Source organism: Podarcis liolepis, assembly GCF_965112155.1.
Source record: "Podarcis liolepis genome assembly, chromosome: Z".
Classification (NCBI taxonomy): domain Eukaryota; kingdom Metazoa; phylum Chordata; class Lepidosauria; order Squamata; family Lacertidae; genus Podarcis; species Podarcis liolepis.
Genome location: NC_139570.1, coordinates 36,335,958 through 36,356,715, shown reverse-complemented (window position 1 = coordinate 36,356,715; position 20,758 = coordinate 36,335,958). Strand labels below are relative to the sequence as shown.

The window sequence follows — 20,758 nt, the reverse complement described above, 5'->3', positions numbered from 1 at the left end:
AATGCATTTTTTACACACCAGTTTGCTGGAAACATGCACTGCAAAATTATGAGAAGGATGGTTCTGTTTTGGTTGGTGTATTATTTCAGGAGGTGCAGATGAAGTATGAACTGAATCAAGTATCTCCCGCATCCCTATCCAGCAGTCACAAACCAGAGACCTTTCCTTCCATGACTCCCCAGCAGCGCGACCCAATATGTGCTTCATTTCAATGATCAGCTGTTATATGTCTTATTTCACCAGGGCTGGATTATGGAGACTATTCCCCAAAGTCGTGAACTTGCCCGGGAGCTGCTGGCAATGGGCATCATTCCCAAGCACGTTGGTAAGAGCATGTTTAGTTCCATTGTGTTTTTACAAATTCTTTTGACTTTCTAATCTCTCTCTTCCATTTGAGAAAGAGAATGAGGAAGAGGCAAGAGAACATCAGGTCAAACACAACAGACTGCCCTACCCCCTTGCCCCAGGGCTTCTTACAGGATACATAATTTATTTCTTTAGTGTTTTAAACTTGTAAGCCTCATTGACAGAAATGAGGTAGAGAAAGTAGTATAGACATAACAATAGGTTCTGTGAATATCATGGGGCAGAAGAGCACCCATGACTGGTGAAGCTGGGCATTTCCTAATGCCCAATACTATAAAGGGGTCAACATCAGGGCTGATGAGTACAGGCCTCATTCTGGAGCCAGGAGTCAATCCAGGAGTCGCAGCTAGAGAATCAAGCCAGGAGTCAGAGCCAGGAAAAACTTTCACTGCCCAAATCAGAAGAACCAATGATTCGTGTGGGTGGGAGGAGCCACTGCATTTCCATGGATTCCATTACTGCCTAGAGCAGTGGTGGCTAAACCACTGCCCAGGTCTACTAAGCCTCAGGCAACTTTCATGACCCCAATTTTGTGCCCCAACACAGCCCAGAGCTAGTATCATGAGTCCTATGGAGGCATCTTAGAGAGAGTGGTCAGATTATGATGATGATGAGGAAAGCTAGAGGAGGCTGACCAGGGGGAGGATCTTTGTAGATTGGGGGTGAGAATTTGGGGTCCCAGGAGAAGTCTAAACTGTGGGGAGGGCCCCAGAGCTTGAGAGATAGATACCTTCAAAAGGAGAGCACATGGGAGGGGCTGTCAAATTCTACTTCAACGTCTTCACTTCAGCCTAGTCATGCATTGTAGGTCTCTGCTGTGCCTTACCAATATGAAACCTGTAGACCAATTTTGAGACTCTATACTGACTTCATAAATATAAAAACTTCCAAACATGGTGATACTTTGAGTTCTGATTCTGATGGAGAACCAGAACAGCTGGAAGGAGAGGTTCCTCTTCTCCTGGCACAGTACTGTAATGGGGAGGAAAATCACAGCATCTTATCCCCAGAAATCTCTGCCCCTGCGCCATTGAAATTAAGACAGGAATTTTGGCCAACTTTTACTACTTACGAGTCAATCATCTGATGTCATATTGACACTAGGTGACTGACAGGTGTGGTGTCCCACTCACGTGTCAAAATTGCCCTGCTGGGATGGGGGAAGATAGTGCACAAAACTGGGTTGAACTCCCTGCAAACACGCTCCAATTCTGTTTTCAGCAGCTGCATCTCCACCCACCTTATATTCCTATTCACATATGGCATCAGGTGTGAGTCAGATGGGTGTGGTTTCAGAAAAACAGCCTGTTGGGCCAGGTTTGACCTGCAGGCAGGAGGTTCCCCAACCTTGCGATAAGGATTGTGTGAAATAATTCCCTGGAGGAATTTGCCTCATGCAAATTAGTGTGATTGTAAGTCCAGCATAGCTTTTCACAACCTGCCAGCCTTCATGGTGACTGGGACTAATAGCACCTATAGTCCAAAACATCTAGAGGGCACCAGGTTGGCACCAGATCTAGGAACTTCCCTGATACCTGGAGAAAAAGGAACACACACATATACAGAACTATATGTTTTAAAGTCCTCTCTGCACATCTGGAATGCATACTTTTAATTGTTGTTGCTGTTGTTTTAATCAGGCTTCCAGAAAGCCAAATTAACGTCAGTTGTATTTGCAATTATTTTTCCTTTCTTCCTTCCTAGTGGTGCTTTTCGCTCCAGATATTGTGCTGATTGAGAGGAATCTTGGGAAAAGAGTGGATGTTTCTACAGGAGGTGTGGCGTTGTTTTTGTTTTCTTGCTAACAGAAATGGGGAAGTGGTGGCTGAGAATGGCAGCATAAAGGTGGCAGGGGCAATGGAATCTTTAGCTCAGGGGATACAGTAGATTAGGATATCATCATCACCACCATCACCACAGATTTATTAATCATCTCCTAAACCACTGTTTCAAGCCAATTTACACAAAAGATAATTAACAGTTAAAAGCACCAAAACAGCAAATACATTTGAAACAAGACTAAATCGCTAGGGAGTGAACACTTCTGATAAAAGATCCTTTTCATCCAGTTAGGAAAGCTCATGGAACAAAAATGTCTTAATTTGTTTCTGGAAAGTGCAGACTGTGGGTGCCTGTTGTATCTCAACACAGTGGCGGAGCTTCATGCTCTGGCACTGGGGGGGTGGTGGCAGAGAGCAGGTGGGGGCAGGGCTGGCACATGTCCTGGGGGCGTTACGTGCCATCCTGGGGTGTGGCCGTGTCCTGGGGGTGGGGCGCCCAGCATGGGGGGGACAGCCACAATGGCACCCTACCGGGATCGCGCTGCGGGGGGCGATGCGCTCCCCCCGCACTCTTCTGCCTCCACCAGTGTCTCAACAGCAATGTTGTTCCACAGAACAGGGGCAGCCACATTTATGAGCCTGTTCCAAGTTACCCATGAGGGGATTACCGTATTTTTTGCACCATAACACTCACTTTTTCCCTCCTAGAAAGTAAGGGGAAATGTCTGTGCGTGTTATGGAGCGAATGCCTACGGGTGGCGGGGGGATCTGCTGCAGTCATGAGCAGAGGATCCATGGTTCCCCTTCCTTCCCTCCTCCATGGCTCGCTTTGAAACAGCAAAGCAGGAGAAGAGCCGCTGAGTGGGGAGGAGAGAGGGACAGAGAGCCTGCTTGCTTTAAAGGAGCAAAGCGTTAGAGGAGAGGAGCCACTTACACAAGTGTAAGCGGCTCCTGTCCGGTTGGCTCCTTTAAAGCAAGCAGGCTCTCTGTCCCTCTCTCCTCCCCACTCAGCTGGCTAAATAGCAGCAAAGTTTTTCAGCGAGCCGGGGAGGAGGGAGAGAAGCAGAGCCTACTTGCTTCTCCTCTTATACCCCTCTTCTGCATTATTAACAGCATCCTTCTCCACCCACCCCACACGTGTTCCTTGTCCCTTGAGTGCTTTTCCTTCCCTCCCCACTTAAAATGTGGTTGCAAAGCTGGATCCACATGGATCCTCAGGATTTTTGCACTGGGTCACCCCAAATTCACCATCAGATCACATAGCATGTCCATGGCTACAGCTTGCACCCAAAAAATCAGGCACCCACTGTTGCCTGGGGCCACAGTGGTGCAAAAACGTGGTTACAAAGCATGGATCCACATGGGTCATCAGGATTTTTGCATTGGGCTACCCCAAACTCACCGTCAGATCACATGTCTGTGGCCACAGCATGAACCACAAAAATCATACATCCACTGTTTCGTTTAGAATATTTTTTTTTCTTGTTTTCCTCCTTTAAAAACTATGTGCGTGTTATGGTCGGGTGCATGTTATAGAGTGAAAAATACGGTAATTACGGTTCCAGGATGCTTCATTAGACAAGGAGAAAGAAGTCATATGCTTTTAATTATGGCGCGGATGCAGCCCAGTCTCTGTTCAAGTGAATCTTTTCTGCCAACCCATTTCCAGAGGTGTACCATACAACTTTTGATTGGCCAACTGAGGACTACATACGGCAGCGCCTGAAGGTGCCGCATGGCATATCTGAAGTGGAGACTGCAAGGCGGATATTGAAATACCATCAAGACTACCCTGGGATTCTTCAGTCCTTTGGGAGTCGCATGAAGTTGATCAACGCTGACCAGCCATGCGCAGATGTTTTTGCACAGGGTAGGAAGAGATGGACAGCTGTTAGATTATGTGGTTTTGTCAACAGGGTCAGTTTCAGGTCCATCTTTTTCAGAGGGTGAGCATCATTTCTTTCCCACTTTGAAAATTCCACTCCCCAGATCTTCTAAGATGAAATAGCCTAAAAGCCCTGTTTTGGAGTGGAACAATTCATGAAACAAACCCTCAACTCAACACAAACATATTTGTGATGTACCCTCATTTCTTTGGTTTGCTATCACGACTTTGTATATAAATGATTCCTTTCATTTGAGCTCTCCGTAGGGAAAATTGAAAAATTGACAGCCACAAAGCACATTTCTTCTTCTTTCTCTTTTGCTTTTTAATTGTCCCCTTTCCCAACAGTCTTTCAGTGGCCTGTTTTTATCACCCAGCTAATATTTTCATTTGGAAAAAGGGCCTTTCCTTCTAATCACAAGCGCCACACTTTGAGGTAAACAAGTTGGAGGTTTATATCCGGAATTTACAAAATTAATTACCTCTAAATTACTTAATTACATTTAAAAGTTCACATCATCGTTCATAAACAATTCATGCCTTGAATTGTAAATATATGTATGCAGGCTGAATATTAATTATTATTAATTAATAATGCAGTGAAATAAATTGAAAATTGGAATGGAAAAAAAATCCTCTCCAGATCATCTCCCCCCATCTTTTTCTTCCAGTTGATGCATCAAGCAGCCAGATTTTTTAAAAAGAATAATTAGATGTGGAGACTGTCTGGGGGATCATTACTCCTAATTAACTTGGTTATTTACTGCAAATTAAGCATCATTTGTAAGCAGGCTGCTTGGCCTGTTATGTTTCTGCTGCAGATATGCTGGGCTGGGAAGAACAGCTTAGAGCTGTCTCTGGTTAGCTGATATTTATTTGGGAATAAATTATGTGCAAATGGACTGTTTCCCTCCGCTGTGCGTAGGGTTAGTTCTAATATTTGGGTAGCCCCCCTCCCCGGCATGAAACCAACAGCAAGCCTCCTTAACCTGCAAGGTGCAAGGGTCCTACTGTTAGGCAAAGCAAAACAAGCAGATTTCAGAAGGGGGGGGGGGACAGTACTACCCACAGCTATTCCTCTGTGCTTACCTTTGGATACCCTTTGAATATCCTAACTTTCCACCACTTCTATTGTTTGTCAGTCTTCACCCATGTCCAAGCTCCTCCTCGAACACTTGCCCCGTTTTCACCCCGGATTCTCCTTTGTGGACCGCCAGGCTCTGGGAAAAGCATGCAAGCATCGTTACTTTCTCGGAAATATGGCATCATCAATGGTTTGTTACCTTCTCTGTCTTAAATCCTCAATGGTCTCAGGCTGTCTCTGTCCATTGCTGAGGATGTAATTTTTCTCCAAACCACCCCAGATCAAAAGCAAAAATCCCCTGATAAAAGGCCACTAGGCAATAGAAACTTTTGTAACTTTAACAAGACAGCACTGACGTATGTACGTTTATATATATATACATTTAAAGTTTCCATGTTTATATCCTTAGAGAAAAGGTGAGGAATGTTTAGCAGCCTGAAGGCTGCATTCCCTTCTGGGCAATGCTTTTTTCCTGGCATTACTTACGTAGTACTGGCACATTTTTTTATCTCCCAGAAACGCTCAGCTGCATGGGGAGCTGCAGCATAAACAAAACCCCAGTGGGGCTGGGCTGCTGCTGCTACCCCTTGGGGCTGGCCAGAGTGCATGAGTCCCACTCCCCAAGGAACATGAGAGTGAGTGGCATGGTGTGTGACATGTTCCTCCCCCACTGATGGCACTCGCAAAGGTCATGGCAAGACATTGCTTTGGGCAACCTCCCAGAGGGCACCTGCCTGTGGTGAATGGGGCCAGAGGCAGAAGAGGGTGGAACAATGAATAAAATGTTACCGTTGTATAGGTGACAACACGGGAGTTCCGTTCCTGGCCCCTGCACGCACCAACAGAGTGTGCATAAGCACACACCCCCCCACCTTGTGTCCACTCCACCTTGACCTGCTCCCATTCTGCACTTTCTGAGTTGAGCAGAACCCTCCCGTTAGTGATCACGCATGAATTGGACGTGCCTAAAGTGGCCACCGCCTGTATAGTAGGCTAGTTTCACACACTCTCCCACACTCCTCTGTCCTCCATCCAGATGAGTAAAAGGCACTATCAAAGTTCTGTACCAGCTGCTGGGATGCCAGTTGCTCTGAATAACAGCTGTTGGGAAGCACAAGTGGGAAGAGTGCTGCTGTTGTGCTCCTGCCCCATAATTGGGCAGCCATCAAGCACTGTGAGAACTGGACCAGGTGGCCCTTAGGCCTAATCCAGCCACTGTGCACTCCTTACATTCTTCTTATTTGTTTGCTCTTGGGGCGCTGAATTAGAAGGACCTCTTGAATCCTTTCCAGCTACCAGCATTCTGGCACTGGCAGCCGGCAGCCCTTTGGGTCAGCTTTCCACATGAGGAAGCCAGGAGCTCCTCAGCACCTCCAGCAGAAAAATTTGGAAGCTGTAACTTCCTCCTCCAGTAATTATAAGTTTATAACCAGTCAGCAACCCATAGACTCTCCCTTGACTTGCTGTTTTCCATTCTATATTTTGATTAGTATATTTATCTTTTAAAATAAAAATGTTCCCAGCCAAATGTATTCTTTATTATCCTATATTTTTTCCAGCTTTTGTTTGGCTAGGGCAAAAAGAGGTGTGTGTGTGTGAGAGAGAGAGAGGGGGGGGAGGGTTGAGATGGAGAAACCACCTCAAGCCCCCATGTCTTTTATTTTATTCAGTGCCCTTTTTCCAATATGCAGCTTCTTTGCCATTTCTTTCTCTCTCTGCCCTCCCCACAATCCACCTTTCCCCTCCCCTCTACTTTTGCTTTCTTACTTCCTTTTTAAAAATTAACCTTATGTCTTTTTTGTTCCTCGTTCCTCTCAGTTTGCTGCGGGCAATTGCTAAAGGAAGCTGTAGCCGACGAGACAAAACTTGGAGAACTCATTAAGCCATATTTTGACAGTGGTTGGCCAGGTAAGGCACTTCCCATGCAGTGCTTACAAATCTGTGGGGAGGCGGGGAAGTTGGGGGGAACGGACGACAGATGCATAATCTTGGGGTTTTGAGGGGGGCATCTTTGTGGCATGATTGGAGCTGAGGATGCATCTTGTAAGGCAGGGGAAGAAATTTGGTTCTGTTTGCGAACTTACTTAGTTTACTCTTTCTGAAATAATGTGCTAACTGAAACCCAGCTGTCCTCTGAAACCCTTGTACCCCTAAATTCTACTGTGTTGTTCTGTAGTCAAGTTGTGTGCACAAAAATGCTCTTGCTAGAGAAAAGCATCCATGACAGTACTTGTAAAAATGATGTACAAAAGATTAGTTATATTTGGGGGAAACGCTTTTCAAAAATATATGTATACTAGGAGCTGTGCCCCTGCTTGCTTCATTTGCCAGCCCTGCTACCATTCTTTCCACAGATGTCCACTTTGCTCCCCTATCTATCCTTCCCAATTCCTTCTCTTTGCCTCCCCCCCATCACCAGAGAACTAAAACTCCCATATTAACCTGCCCTCTCTCCCCCCTGCTCAATTGTCACACTGTTTTCTCAGAGCCACCCCACCCCACTCCTGCCTTTAGAACCTCAGAAAGCAGCTAATGAAAACAGAGTGATAACATCTTACAATTTTATTATGCAGTAAGATTAGTCAAAATTATACTTGAAATGTGTATATTAGGAGAGATTAGCACTAAAATGCTGTTGAGTTTTCATGAGGAAAAAATATTTTTAAAAAAATATTGCAAACTGATATGGATATGTGGAGCACCAAACTTAAGATTGGAACAATGAGAATCTGAGAGAAAGTGAAATGGACGGATTTGTCCATCCATGACATCTACACGTGGCTTATTGAGTACCATCACCAGTCATCAAATAATAGGGAACTCTGTTCTCTCAGAGTGGATCCATAGGTAAGCCAAAGAAGTACCGTCTGCACATGAGGGAGTGAATAATAAGCAGGGTTGGAGGAATCCCAAAGTTTCCAGAAGTAAACAAATAAACAATTTTTGGGGATTGTGGGGACCCTGAGAGAAGAGGGAATTTGAAACAGCCAATGAGAACTGAGCATGCTCAGCAAACATAGAATGTTGGCTGATTATCAATCGGGTGAGGGGCAAGAAAACTGGAGAGCAAATGGAATAGAGTTTGCTGAAAAGTGTCATTGCCAGCTGGCTGGAGCTGTGACAAGAACACTCCTCCTAGCAACCTTTTCTTGAAATGCCCACTGGTGATGGTAGTAATAATAGTACAGTGGTACCTCAGGTTACAAACACTTCAGGTTACAAACTCCACTAACCTGGAAGAGTTACCTTCAGTTGAGAACTTTGCCCCAGGATGAGAACAGAAATCGTGTGCTGGTGGCACAGCGGTAGCAGCAAGAGGCCCCATTAGCAAAAGCACACGTCTAGTTAAGAACAGTTTCAGGTTAAGAACGGATCTCCGGAATGAATTAAGTTCGTAACTAGAGGTACCACTGTAACAGTAATACCATCAACATCTAATAAAATGCTCATCAATACACGAAAGCTAGGATATACATAAGGGAGAGTTTTGCCTACTGTAGGGGGCCATGGAGGAGGCTGCGATGCCTGTGTGCTGTGCACACAGAGTGGCATTTCCCCTCACTCTGGTATTATCCATCAGTGGCGGCTGAATCACACAAGGGTAAGGAGAAAGGCTTGCATTTGTTGCATGTGTGGCTGCATACACACCATACATTTAAAGCACATGTACAGTGGTGCCTCGCAAGACGAAAAGAATCCGTTCTGTGATTCTCTTCGTCTAGCGGTTTTTTCGTCTTGCGAAGCAAGCCCATTGACGGATTAGCGGATTAGCACTATTAGAGCTATTAGCAGCTTTTAGCTGCTTATCTGCTGATCGGATCAGCTGATAAGCGGCTTAGCAGCTTAGAAAAAGGGGGGGAGGGGAAAAAACCAGCAGGAACTCGCAAGACATTGTCGTCTTGCGAAGGAAGCCCATAGGAGATTCGTTTTGCGAAGCACCTCCAAAACGGAAAACTCTTTCGTCTAGCGAGTTTTCCGTCTTGCGAGGCATTCGTCTTGCGGGGCACCACTGTATTCTCCTATTCTCCCTTCCCTGTTGGAGACAGCATGGCCCCTGAATAACCATTGCTGGGAATCACGAGTGGAGAATGTTGCTGTCACACTCAGGTCCTGCTTTCTGGCTTCTCATTGGGGCATCGGTTTGGCTGCTGTGAGAACAGGCTATTTGGCTGGATGGGTCCTCCTTTGGCATGATACGGCAGCCAGGCTCCTCTTATGTCCTTGCTAGATCAGGATGCAAGGGCTATCTTGTCCAGCCTCCCTGTTTCCCAGTGCCAGGCTATTTTGCACCCCAGGCAAGGATAGCTACATGCACACATGCCCCCCCCCTAAATTGCTAACTTCGATTTTCAAAAACAGATTCTTGTAGAAAAAAAGGGAAAGCACAAAACTTGAAACTGCTAAATTTGTTTAAAATTGCAGGAATAAGTAGTACAACAATCTTTGATTATCTTTCTCAAATACAAAAGAAAGTGTTTTAGCATACAAATCGTTTTGAATAATCTTGTGAATTACGAAGCTCAAAATGAATCTCTTAAAAGTTTCAATTTCAGGCACATCAAAATCTCACTTTGTGTGCAAATTTTTGCCACCAATTCCTTCTGGTCAAGGGCTGATGCTTGGGCAAGTCCAGTTAATATAGTTGCCAAGCCAACTAATCTCTTTTGCAACATTAAGTGTAAGTTTTTATAAGTTTGAGCTTTGAGAAACTGGACGTGTGAGAAGGATCCTTAGAGCAACAGAACCATTAGGCACATTATCCAGGTGTTTTTGTTGTAGTATGAAGAGAAGTACTCCTTGTGGTGGTATCGACTTTGGAAGTCTTTGAGATATTGCTGTAAGTTCACAGCACAAACCTGAACTTACAAATTGCATCAGCAAGGGCCTTAGCTTCAATTCGGGAAGCATTTCCAGATAAACCTTTTAGGCTTGTGTCATCAAAGATCTCTATTAAAGCATCATATATACTTCTAAGATTATATCTCAGTGGTTTCAAAGCATCAATCTGACTCTCCCATCTTCTTTCGCTCAGCAGCTTAACAGTTATACCTAAGTCTGATACATTGTTAGTTAGAATTTGCCAACGCTGAGTCGATGCATAGAAATAATTATAGATCTGTTGATCTAAACTGAGGAAACTGAATTGCTTTCAGACAACAGTGGCATCACTGACAACCAAGTTTAAAGAGTGTGCATTGCAGGGCACAAAAAAGGCACATGGGTTTATGTCCAGGACTCTCTTTTGTGTGCCATTTTCTTTGCCTTTCACAGTGCTGCACATTGACAATACGGATTCTTACTTGGTAATCCCATTTGCTCAAGCTGTCCAAAAGAGTTTCTGTCATAAAGGCACCTGTAGTCTTCTTTAGTGGAACAAATCCTGAGAAATGTTCTCTTTTTATAACCTAAGGCTCAGATATCTCATTATCTGATGGTTTGATTATATCAACAAAACATACAATCATTGTCATTTGTACAATATGACTAACATCAGGTTTGCAGTCCAAAATAATTGAATAGTATTGGGCTGCGTTTTCATGTGCTCCCCCCCTGCTTTATAGTACCTGCTAGAAGCTGTATAAGCTCATTTTGGATATCTTTTCCTAGGTAGTGAACCATTGTTTCTTGATCTTTAACTCTGTGCAAATGTTCATTCATGATGGGATCAAAAAGGGCTAGATATTCTACAAACTTCAAAATATTTCCACTGTGCAACTAGCACCATACAACTTTTTAGTTGTACCATGGAATGCCACGTTTTGTATGCCAAGAACTCTGACCAAAGCAATCAAGTGTTCCAAGATTTGCCCTCAGTAATGTTCTTCTTGTCTAATTTTCTTCATGTTAATATCACCAATGTTTTTGCTTTAGATAAGTGCAATTCAAGTTATTTCCAGGTCTGATAGTTTTCTAAATGGTCAGTATTCCTCTCATGTGAAGACAGTATTTTTGGTTTCTATGGTAGCCGCCCAGAGTGGCTGGGGAAACCCAGCCAGATGGGCTGGATACAAATAATAATAATAAATTATTATTATTATTATTATTATTATTATTATTATTATTATTATTATTATTCAATGTTCTTCCAGTCTTTTGAACCTGTTTCTTGTAGAGGTAGTGCACGATATTTTTGCCGAACAACTTACACACACCATATTTTGAGGCTGAATATATCAACCTCAATTGATATTTCTTCACCATTTGCTATTCTTCCCTTGTAGTGTAAAGGAGATAACTTTTTCTTTTTTTCTTTTTTCTTTTACTCTTTGGGGAAATCATGTGATACAACCTGCTGTGGTCCATGTTGTATTATAAGCTGTCACAAATTATCACTGCAATAGTTAGACCAGTTGGCAGGGTCACTGTAATTCAAGTCAGGCACAGTACCATCTTCTTTTACAGACTTGGTGGTACTCTCACTTTCCTTGACATCCTCTTTTTCCACTGTGTGTTTTCCATAAATATTTTCAATTTGTGAAAAAATTCCAATGTATCAGTTACTTCAAAAATGATAACATTCTTCAGAATTTAAAATAAAAGTAAAATAGTATCAGAAATGTATAAGATATAACAAAAACTAATCTCCATAAAACTGTGCTCCTCAAAGGTCATTACTGTGTCCCACTATGGTGTCCCACTGACACAGTAACCTACCTTGCCCCATCCTAAAGGGAAGCACACATGCAAGAGCTTAAGGCAATAGACTTTCCCTGCTAATTCTCAGCATCTCTTATCCAGAGGATGACTGGGTAGATCCTTCTCTTCCTCCTCCTTCTCCTCATCTATGAGCCCAGGGCAGCAAATACACAAGTAACAAAACAATCAAAACATCTGAAAAACAATTCCAATGCAGATGAAGAAAGATCTCAACTTTGAAATGCTTGTTGAAAGAGGGATGTATTCAAGAGGTGCTGAAAAGACAACAGAGACGGGACCTGATATTTAAAGGGAGGGCATTCCAAAGAGTAGGTGCCATAACACTAAAAGCCCAACAGACCTCCTGATAAGTTGGTACATCTGCAGAGGCCCTCACCTGCAGAGCACAGTGATTAATTGGGTAAATGGCCAGGTGTGTGGGGAGAGATGATATTTTAAATAGTCCTTTGGATCCTGGCCATTCCCATGGTTTAAATGCTAGGGTTCTCTACTAGGCAAAGATACTGTAACGTGGTCATAACAAATCCTAAGGACACCCATTGGAGCTTTATCTTCTGTCCACATGACCAATAAGTATCCCAGAGTTGTTTTTCTCCAAGTTTGTTTTGATATTTTTTTGCATCTATGTGGCTTTATGGCTTAAGTGGGGCATATCTTAGCAGAATGAAGGGATGCATCCTAGCCAATATTTATGCTGTAAGACAAATAATAAGTCTGATCATTTTGCTAATCCACTCCTCCTCAAGATAACAAAGCATGAATTTGCATGAGTAAATACTAACAAGAATTCATTAGTGGCTTTGCAGAAGACCTTGGGGGAAATGAAAGAGAGTTAGGCTACTTGGTGAACCTTTTTTTTTTAAAAAAGTCATATTAGTCAAAGACTGTAGTACTCCTAACTTCAGTGCCCCTTCTTCTGTCACTCCTCTTCCACTCTTAAGAATTTTCCCCACACCTTTTTTTTCTGATTGTTAAGATCACAGGCTCCTCCAGGTTGCTCCCCCAGGTGTAGGTAAACCTTTCTCAGCCTGAAGGCTGCATTCCCCTTTAGCCAGCTTTTCAGGGGCCATATGCAAGTGGCGAGCAGAGCCAGAAGCAAAAGTAGACAGAGCAACAAATGTTAGATTTTACCTTTGCAAGAGAGGATAGTTGCTATGCTATCATGCCTCTCACTGTCCCCCTTCCAGGAAAGCAAGAGACAAGAGCAGAGTTCCAAGGACACACCCCAGACAGACAAATGCATCCAAGGAAGGTGCAAAGTGGGGCTGGTGAGGGGTGTAGGCTGGGGGAAAGGGGTCATGAAGGAGGCTCCCAAAGGCCAGAGAAGGCCTGGAGGGCCAGAGTTTGCCTCACTAATTGTGAGGTTTCCCAGCCTGGTGTCTATTCAGAACCGATCTGGGGTCTAGTCACCCTCTTTTCTCCATTTGCTCCCCATCACTGGAGCTTGTGGACAGGCTGGGGCCTTGGCATGCTCTTGATTGGTGCTATTCACTTATGGTCAGAACAACTTTTAGTCTGACAAGAGAGATGAGAAAGGGTGGTATACAAATTTAATAGACAAAACAAAACAAAAGCAACGAAAAGAAAGATAAGGTCTCCCCCCATTTTTTGTCTCAAGCCCCATTGAGCTAGACACAAGCTCTCTGTGTTGGTGTCTTCCCCACCTCTGCTACTCTCCATTTATAAAATAGTAATATTTGAATCCATCCCAGTGGCTTTCTCTTCTTGCTTTATTGGCTGGGCGGAGGGAGAACAGGGAGGAGTAGAAGAAGGGGGATTTGGGAATCTCCTAATTTCTGCTATTACTAACAAAAAAAACCCAGTCTTTACTATAACAACATTAACTTTTCTTGCAGAAAAAATGAATAAACTGGGATGTTTCTGCCCCCCCACTCCCCAATGATTTACTTTATTCTCTCTTTTCATTTTTGCAAGTTTGGATGTCATGGTGGCCCCAAGATCACAGCTTTTCTTCCCCACCCTCATATTTATTTATTTTTGACAGTGAAATTAACATTCTTATCTCTAAAGTGGCAGCTTAAAAAATTGACAATAGAGCCTTCTTTCTCTTCTTATGAAGGAGAGTTGGGGGGTGGTAGCGGATCGTTTGCTATCCGTAAGTTGCAAATAATTTCTCAGTTGAAAGGCTAGGTAAATCTTTCTATCTGAGGAGATAAGCTCGGTTTTATTTCTTATTTTTTCAAACACACACACACACCAGCCAGCCATCCTGAAAGCAGCCTGCAACATTGCCGGAGCATCCTTTGGGGGACCCTCCGCTGGTTTTTTTCCAAGCGCCTCTTCTCACACGTGTGTTTGTACTAGCTGAAGACGCGCACGCATGGCTCTCTAAATAATTTACAAGTTGATTAATAAACTCACAGGGGTATAATTAGGAGAGAGAGAGACAGCGGCTACGGTAACGGGCACAGCACTTGGGGGAGCTGGAGACTCTTTCCTTTTCCTGTCTCTCTCTCTCCCTCTCGCTCTTTTTCTCTTTTTTTCAAGAAACTTTCGAGGGTGCTGGGCGTTTGAAGATAAGTTGGGAAGCGCACAGTGCCTCTCCTCGTTTGATGTGGAAATAGGACAGTTTGAATCCGTCGACTTTAATTTTTCACAAGCTGTAGGGGCCCTGCAGAGAGCTACTTTCTCTTTTTTATTATTGGGGGGTGGGGGAGGATGGAAAATCCCTCTACATTTTTCTTTCATTTTTCTTTCTATACACACAAGTCCAAACAGGAACGAAAAATCAGATTAATTTCCTCTTCTCCTAAAGTTCTATTTATCCACCCGTTGACCGGCCCTCTTCGAGTCTCCTGGTGACGGGGGGTAATTTTGCGATGGAGTTCTCCTGCAGCAAAATGTATATATTAGGGGAAAGTGTACCTGAAAAATGCATATAATTCATGAAAAGGAAATACAAAAGTGCATTATATTAGGGGAAATAATTGCAAAATCATATATATGTCAATCATCTCAGACTCCGCTTTCTCTTGCTGAGGCCTTGTGGGGGGCACTGCCCAGTGGTCTTAGACCCATGGCAGGGTCTCCCCTTTTGGTTCCCTGTTTGTGGAACGCTCTGCTTTTTATGAGGAAGCTTCCTGGAAACTCTGAAATTACTGGTTGAGTGAATGTGGTTGTTTTTAGTTGGTTTTAGAATGTTTTTGGGGACGTGGGTGGCACTGTGGGTTAAACCACAGAGCCTAGGACTTGCCGATCAGAGGGTTGGTGGTTTGAATCCCCGCGATGGGGTGAGCGCCCATTGCTTCGTCCCTGCTCCTGTCAACCTAGCAGTTTGAAAGCATTTCAAAACGCAAGAAGATAAATAGGTACCGGTCTGGCGGGAAGGTAAACGGCATTTCCGTGCGCTGCTCTGGTTCACCAGAAGCAGCTTAGTCATCCTGCTCAGAAGCTGTATGCCGGCTCCCTCGGCCAATAAAGCGAGATGAGCGCCGCAACCCCAGAGTCGGCCACGACTGGACCTAATGGTCAGGGTTCCCTTTACCTTTAACTAAAATGTTTTCGATGGTGTTATTATTAATGTGTGTGGTTCCCTGGGCTCCTCTGGGAGGGCAGGTAAGATGATGATGATGATGATGACAATGACAATGATAATAATGATAATAATTGATGATGATGATGATGACGACAACAACAACAACAACAACAACAACAACAACAACAACAACAACAGAAATGTGCCTTAAAAGGCAGACAAAGTCTCGTAAGGGCTTTCTAAAAAATTTTTTTGCAACAGAACTGGAAAAGTGGTGAGCTAACGTAAGTTGGGATGATCAGAACCTGAAATGGATAGGATGTTCCACCTTTAGCTCCATTGGCTGTTTAGCAGTGCTATAGAAGTAATTCCTTGCCCCCACCTGCTATTTGCTATTCTCAAGTCTGACATTTTGCACTAGGGAATTACTACAGAGTTTTCTTCATGGGGCTATGTCTGTCCTCCCAACCCCGGTGACAAAAACTGAGGGTTAGAGGAACAAATAAACCACCTGCCAGTGGATCTTCCCTTCTCTCTGTCTTTATTTCTGTCTCTGTATCTGCTTCTCTCTCTTTCTCTTTCTCTCTCTCTCTCTCTCCCCAATACAGTACTAGCTTGCCTTAACTAGGCTGTTGCAAGGGTCACTAAAGTATTGTCTAAAACATGTGTTCCCTTACCCTATCCTATAGAAAGCATTATTCAAAAACAGTGATTTGCTCGCGAAGGACAATAATAGCACAATATAATTCACACCAGTAACAATTAATTGCACATTTATTAAAAATTCAATTTAAAGTGTTTGGTTTAATTAATTCAACAAAACTGATGAACTTCATCCAGTAATGCCAGCTTTTCAATGTCTGATAGTCATTTGCACCTCCAGCACACTCTCTTGCCTTTTAGTACCCCCTGTGTAATCCCACAGGGATGTGGGTGGTGCTGTGGGTTAAACCACAGAGCCTAGGACTTGCCGATCAGAAGGTCGGCGGTTCGAATCCCCGCGACGGGGTGAGCTCCCATTGCTCGTTCCCTGCTCCTGCCCACCTAGCAGTTTGAAAGCACGTACTGCTCCGGCGGGAAGGTAAACGCCGTTTCTGTGTGCTGATCTGGTTCGCCAGAAGCGACTTAGTCATGCTGGCCCCATGACCCAGAAGCTGTACGCTGGCTCCCTCGGCCAATAAAGCAAGATGAGCGCCGCAACCCCAGAGTCGGCCACGACTGGACCTAAGGTCAGGGGTCCCTTTACCTTTACCTATGTAATCCCACAGCCCCACAAGCAAAGTGGTACTGTCCACTTAGGGGAACAACTGGTCTGAATGCTAAGAGTTGTTACTATGAACCAAATGCTCTTGTTGTGACAATTATTTTATTTTATTTTGTATTTAATTTCTATCCATCTTTCCTCCAAAAAGCTTAAGGTGGCTTACATAGTTCTCTTACCCATTTTATCCTCACAACACCCATGTGAGGTAGGTTAGGCTGAGAATGAGTGATTGACCCAAGGCGGGGATTTGAAGCTTGGTCTCTCAGGTCCTAGTTTAGCACTGTAACCACCATGCCACGCTGGATCTCATTGGGTGAGGTTTGTGTGAAGAAAGGGTGTTCAGGGCAGAAGGGCCCCTTGTGGGGAAGATCCAAGTGTGTCTTTACATGGTGGGAAATATTGCCCCTCTCTTCCCCCATCAGAACATTATCTATGAAGGCCGCTAGCCGAGGGCAGTCTCAGCATTAACCCTGAAAAGGGCAACAAATGGCCACACTAACACCCACTGCAGTATTTTATCAGTTAATGTTGGGGCAGGGAGCCTGTGGCCCACCTGAATTCCACTTTTCCCAGATTAAGGCCGGCTCAGCACTGAAGCCGATATTTAAAAACATTCTTAAGTATGTTTACCAGCATCCTGCCTCACAGTGCCCAGCCAGGGAGAAACCAGCAGGCAGGAGCTGAGCGCAAGAGGACTCTCTCCTCTTGTGGTTTCCAGAAACTGGTTTCCAGAAGCATTAGTGCCTCTGCTTGTGGTGGCAGAGGATGGACATTGTGGCTAGTCATCATTGATAACCTTCTCCATGAATTTGTCCAATCCTCTCTTAAAGATCATGGCCATTACTGCTTCCTGAAAGAGCAAGTGCCCTTGTTTAACTGTGCGCTGCAATGCTAGGTAGCCATAGCTCTGATGTAGCAGCTGTAACTGTTGTCTACTCGACACACACACACTCTAACACACACACACCCGCTCTGTCTTGGGGTAGAGGCATCTATCCTATTCTGTAAAATTCAGTCTTGGCACCCAAAAATGTACCTTTCTTCCTTCGGTGAGCGCAGCTCCACATTGCAGCAACCATGTATCACCTGCAGGTGGCGCTGCTTAATAAACAAACTCACTTCGCCAAGAGGTTTGCCTCTGATCACCACTGTTCTGTTTATTAGTACATCATAGGCAAACGTTAGCAAGCTACATAACCAGAGCCTCCATCGGCAGGACTCAAAAGCTGTAAAAACAGCGGTGGTGTTAAGGAAATAATGATTGTCTTAGATGCCTCCTGTACTTATTATGTTAGCCACACTTTGAAGGGCCTGGACCTCAATTTCTAATGGAAACTGGAGTTTACATGAATTCTCATAATGCAGACTTTAGACCAGATGCAGCCTTAGATGTCATCTTCAAAGTGGGAATCTAGAAAAATCTTCAGACGAGAAAAAAGAAACACCCACACGTGAAGAGACAGAAAATGGAGAATAAAAGGCAGCTGGACACGGGGGCAGGAAGTGGGGGGGGGGAGAAGAAAAACCTTGCAGACTAAAAGAGGTGCAAGTTTATCATCTTTATTCATGCAAGATAAAATCCCCACACTTAGAAGCTGAGGAGGAAGAGGAAAGGAATGCTTCACCAAGAGATTACTGCAGGCGCGAGGATGATCCAGACTTGGGTCTGTGAGCCGCTCTTGCCTGAATGCAAAAACAGACCTTTCCTGACCTGATGGTCTCTTGGAATGGAAATGGCGATGATGGATCGCTGGATCACAACTGCCCTCCATCCCCAAAGCAATTCTATTGCAGGCTTCTCAATAGCCTGGTTTAAAATAAGGTTCAACTTTTTAAAAATTGCTCACAATTTCCCTTGTAAGGAAGAGATGCAATGGCATTGGTGTCACACATACTTTTCTTCTTTCTTTTGAAGTGTCTCACATCCATCTTTAGATATATGCCTCTTCAAGTTCTTTCTGTTGTTTTCTGTTGTTTGCTTCTTGCATCAACATAGTTTTAGATTGTTCATCCATCACATAGGTGGTTGTCCCCTTGGTCTTTTGAAATAGTATGGTCTCAGTTTGACACAACTTTAATCAATTGGCCTAAAGGAAGAAGGGCCCATTCCAATCTGCAGTTAGGCCAGTTAAAGCTCTTTCATAATACAGTAGGATAAAAGAATCTAATCTAAATAAAAACAAAAAGAGAAAAGAAAACACCAAAGGAAAACTGAAAAAGAGGAAAAAAGAGAACAAAAATAAAAAGGATTTCTGATTTTCCATCAGTTACATAAAAATAAATTATTCAAAATATTCACTCTAGAATGACACCCAACTGATCTACTTTCTGTTAGACAATATTTTCCCAATCTTCCAATCCAAATAGATTAATTCATTTTGGTTTTTCCCCACAAAAAGTTCAAAAGGGGTTCTCTAATTATTATTATTAATAATAAATGTAAGCAATAATTTTTCTCTAATCAAACATATCAACTTTATCTCCAGTAACTTCAACATATTAAACAATAATAAGTCTTTCTGTCTTAGTCCACACAAGATTCTTTCTGCTGTGATTATACAGTATATTAACTATTCCATAGTTCTTTACTTATTATGCGTTTCTTAATTCGCACCTAGTTCCATATCTTCCGTTCCCATTTCCTGTTGTATGTGCTGTGGTGTTCCATCTTGATTTTTTTTTTTTTAGTTCCTTTTCCATTTATGCTTCTTCCATTCTTTTCCCAAGGAAAACACTAAAGTTGTAAACAGAGTCCTTTCTCTCTCTCAACTCTATCTCAGCCAGCTCAGGATGTCTTCTCATCTATCCATCCATTTGGCTGTTTCAAATACCTGTATGGAGGACTTCTCCATTTCACCATCTGTTGCATCCATTTCACCCTCCTGTTCTGACAATCCTTCATCCATATTTTTCTCTGAAGTCCCTGTGTCTTCTTTAATGCCACTTCCCATTTCATCCTTCTCTGGTCTGCTTTCATTCACCAATCTCAGCTCTAATCACTTTTATTTACTCATCAGACAATTGCTGAAGGACACCAACAGCCAATGGAGTGTCCAGCAATTTATCTGCCATACTGAATGTTCTTGATATTAACAATTCAGGCTCCACTTTAAGATCTTCACAGTCTCCTGTCTTCAACCCCCTGTCATGACCTTAAGATCTTTGTAACATTATCTGCTATCAAACCACGTTCCCACAAAGGAAATAAGAAGTAGCAACATTAGTTTTGATTTCAAGGCAACACTTTCACTGAGAAAACAAATTTAAAGAAAATAAAAATTATTAGCATTCAAAATACCCTTGATCGTTTAAAACTTACTTGGTTCAAACGGAGCATGCTTTTTGTTCTGGCTTCAGCCCTTTAATGATAAACTTTTCTTAAAGCCAGAAAGTAGCTGTAAATTTCAACAGTTGTAAATTTCAACCGGCAGACAGAGAAACCTCTCTCAGGCAGGATCTAGACACATCAAAAAGGCAATTCAGTTAAACTTGTTGTAAACTTCATGCAGGGAAATCTTGTTGGCAAAAGATGGGACTCCACAGCGCCATGTGGTGTCACAGTGTTATAACACATATAAAGCACTTTATCTTTATGAATGTAGCTGAGTCCTCAGTTGTAAATTATAAACTTCTCAAAGATAATTAGAGAAATTGAGGCTTTTGCAGACCCTTTGCCCTTCAGTGCTGTTACATGGCTTTTGGGCACAATGTTTATTCCTGCGCTTTAAGTCGCTCACCCCCATCTGGGTTCCCAGGAGTGGACAGCTTCTCCGTCTCTCAGTTTAGAAAATGGCTTTTTCAGAGTGTCAGAGGTTATTTCCCTGTTTCTGTTGGCAACCTGCCAGGCATGCCAAGATGAACAAAATAATGTTGGGGCCCAGGTAAGCCCCTTCCCACATAATTGATCACGTGACACAGTCCATACACCATTTGAATGGGAATGCCCCACCGGCCCCTAGGAGTTGTCTCCTTTGCAGCCTGCTGACAGAAGATGTTCAGTCCACCATATTCCTCCCCTGGAAGTCAAGGCCTAATAACTTCAGTAAATTTTCCATCTCTCTCTTTCTTTCTCTCTCTCTCTCTCTCTCTCTCTCTCTCACACACACACACACACACACACACACTTCCGTGGTGATCTCATGCACATTCTGGAAAGCCAAGAGGGCCCCTGTTCATTTACCTGTGGACAGATATGCCATGCAACTCAACTATTTTTCAGCCCTAG

At 43.4% G+C, this 20,758-nt stretch overlaps 1 protein-coding gene and 1 long non-coding RNA gene across 6 annotated transcripts in view; one reads left to right on the top strand and one right to left on the bottom strand.

The window, feature by feature from the left end:
* The window catches only part of AK8 (adenylate kinase 8), a 102,774-nt gene that overhangs the window by 45,702 nt on the left and 36,314 nt on the right, over positions 1-20,758 (top strand). For all 4 annotated transcript variants that reach the window (XM_083485209.1, XM_083485211.1, XM_083485212.1 and 1 more), the window contains 5 exons: positions 244-325; positions 2,071-2,142; positions 3,817-4,017; positions 5,175-5,306; positions 6,935-7,024. In XM_083485209.1, coding sequence (XP_083341335.1) covers positions 244-325; positions 2,071-2,142; positions 3,817-4,017; positions 5,175-5,306; positions 6,935-7,024 — 577 coding nt within the window. The remainder of the gene's footprint in view (positions 1-243; positions 326-2,070; positions 2,143-3,816; positions 4,018-5,174; positions 5,307-6,934; positions 7,025-20,758) is intronic.
* On the bottom strand, positions 18,078-19,979 carry LOC310698374. 2 transcript variants are annotated; one of them, XR_014521472.1, is made up of 3 exons: positions 19,853-19,979; positions 18,429-18,702; positions 18,078-18,340 (listed from the first exon to the last, which is right to left on the bottom strand). It is a non-coding gene; the product is annotated as an uncharacterized lncRNA (long non-coding RNA). The 2 variants fall into 2 exon arrangements; XR_014521471.1 differs by having other exon boundaries at positions 18,078-18,702.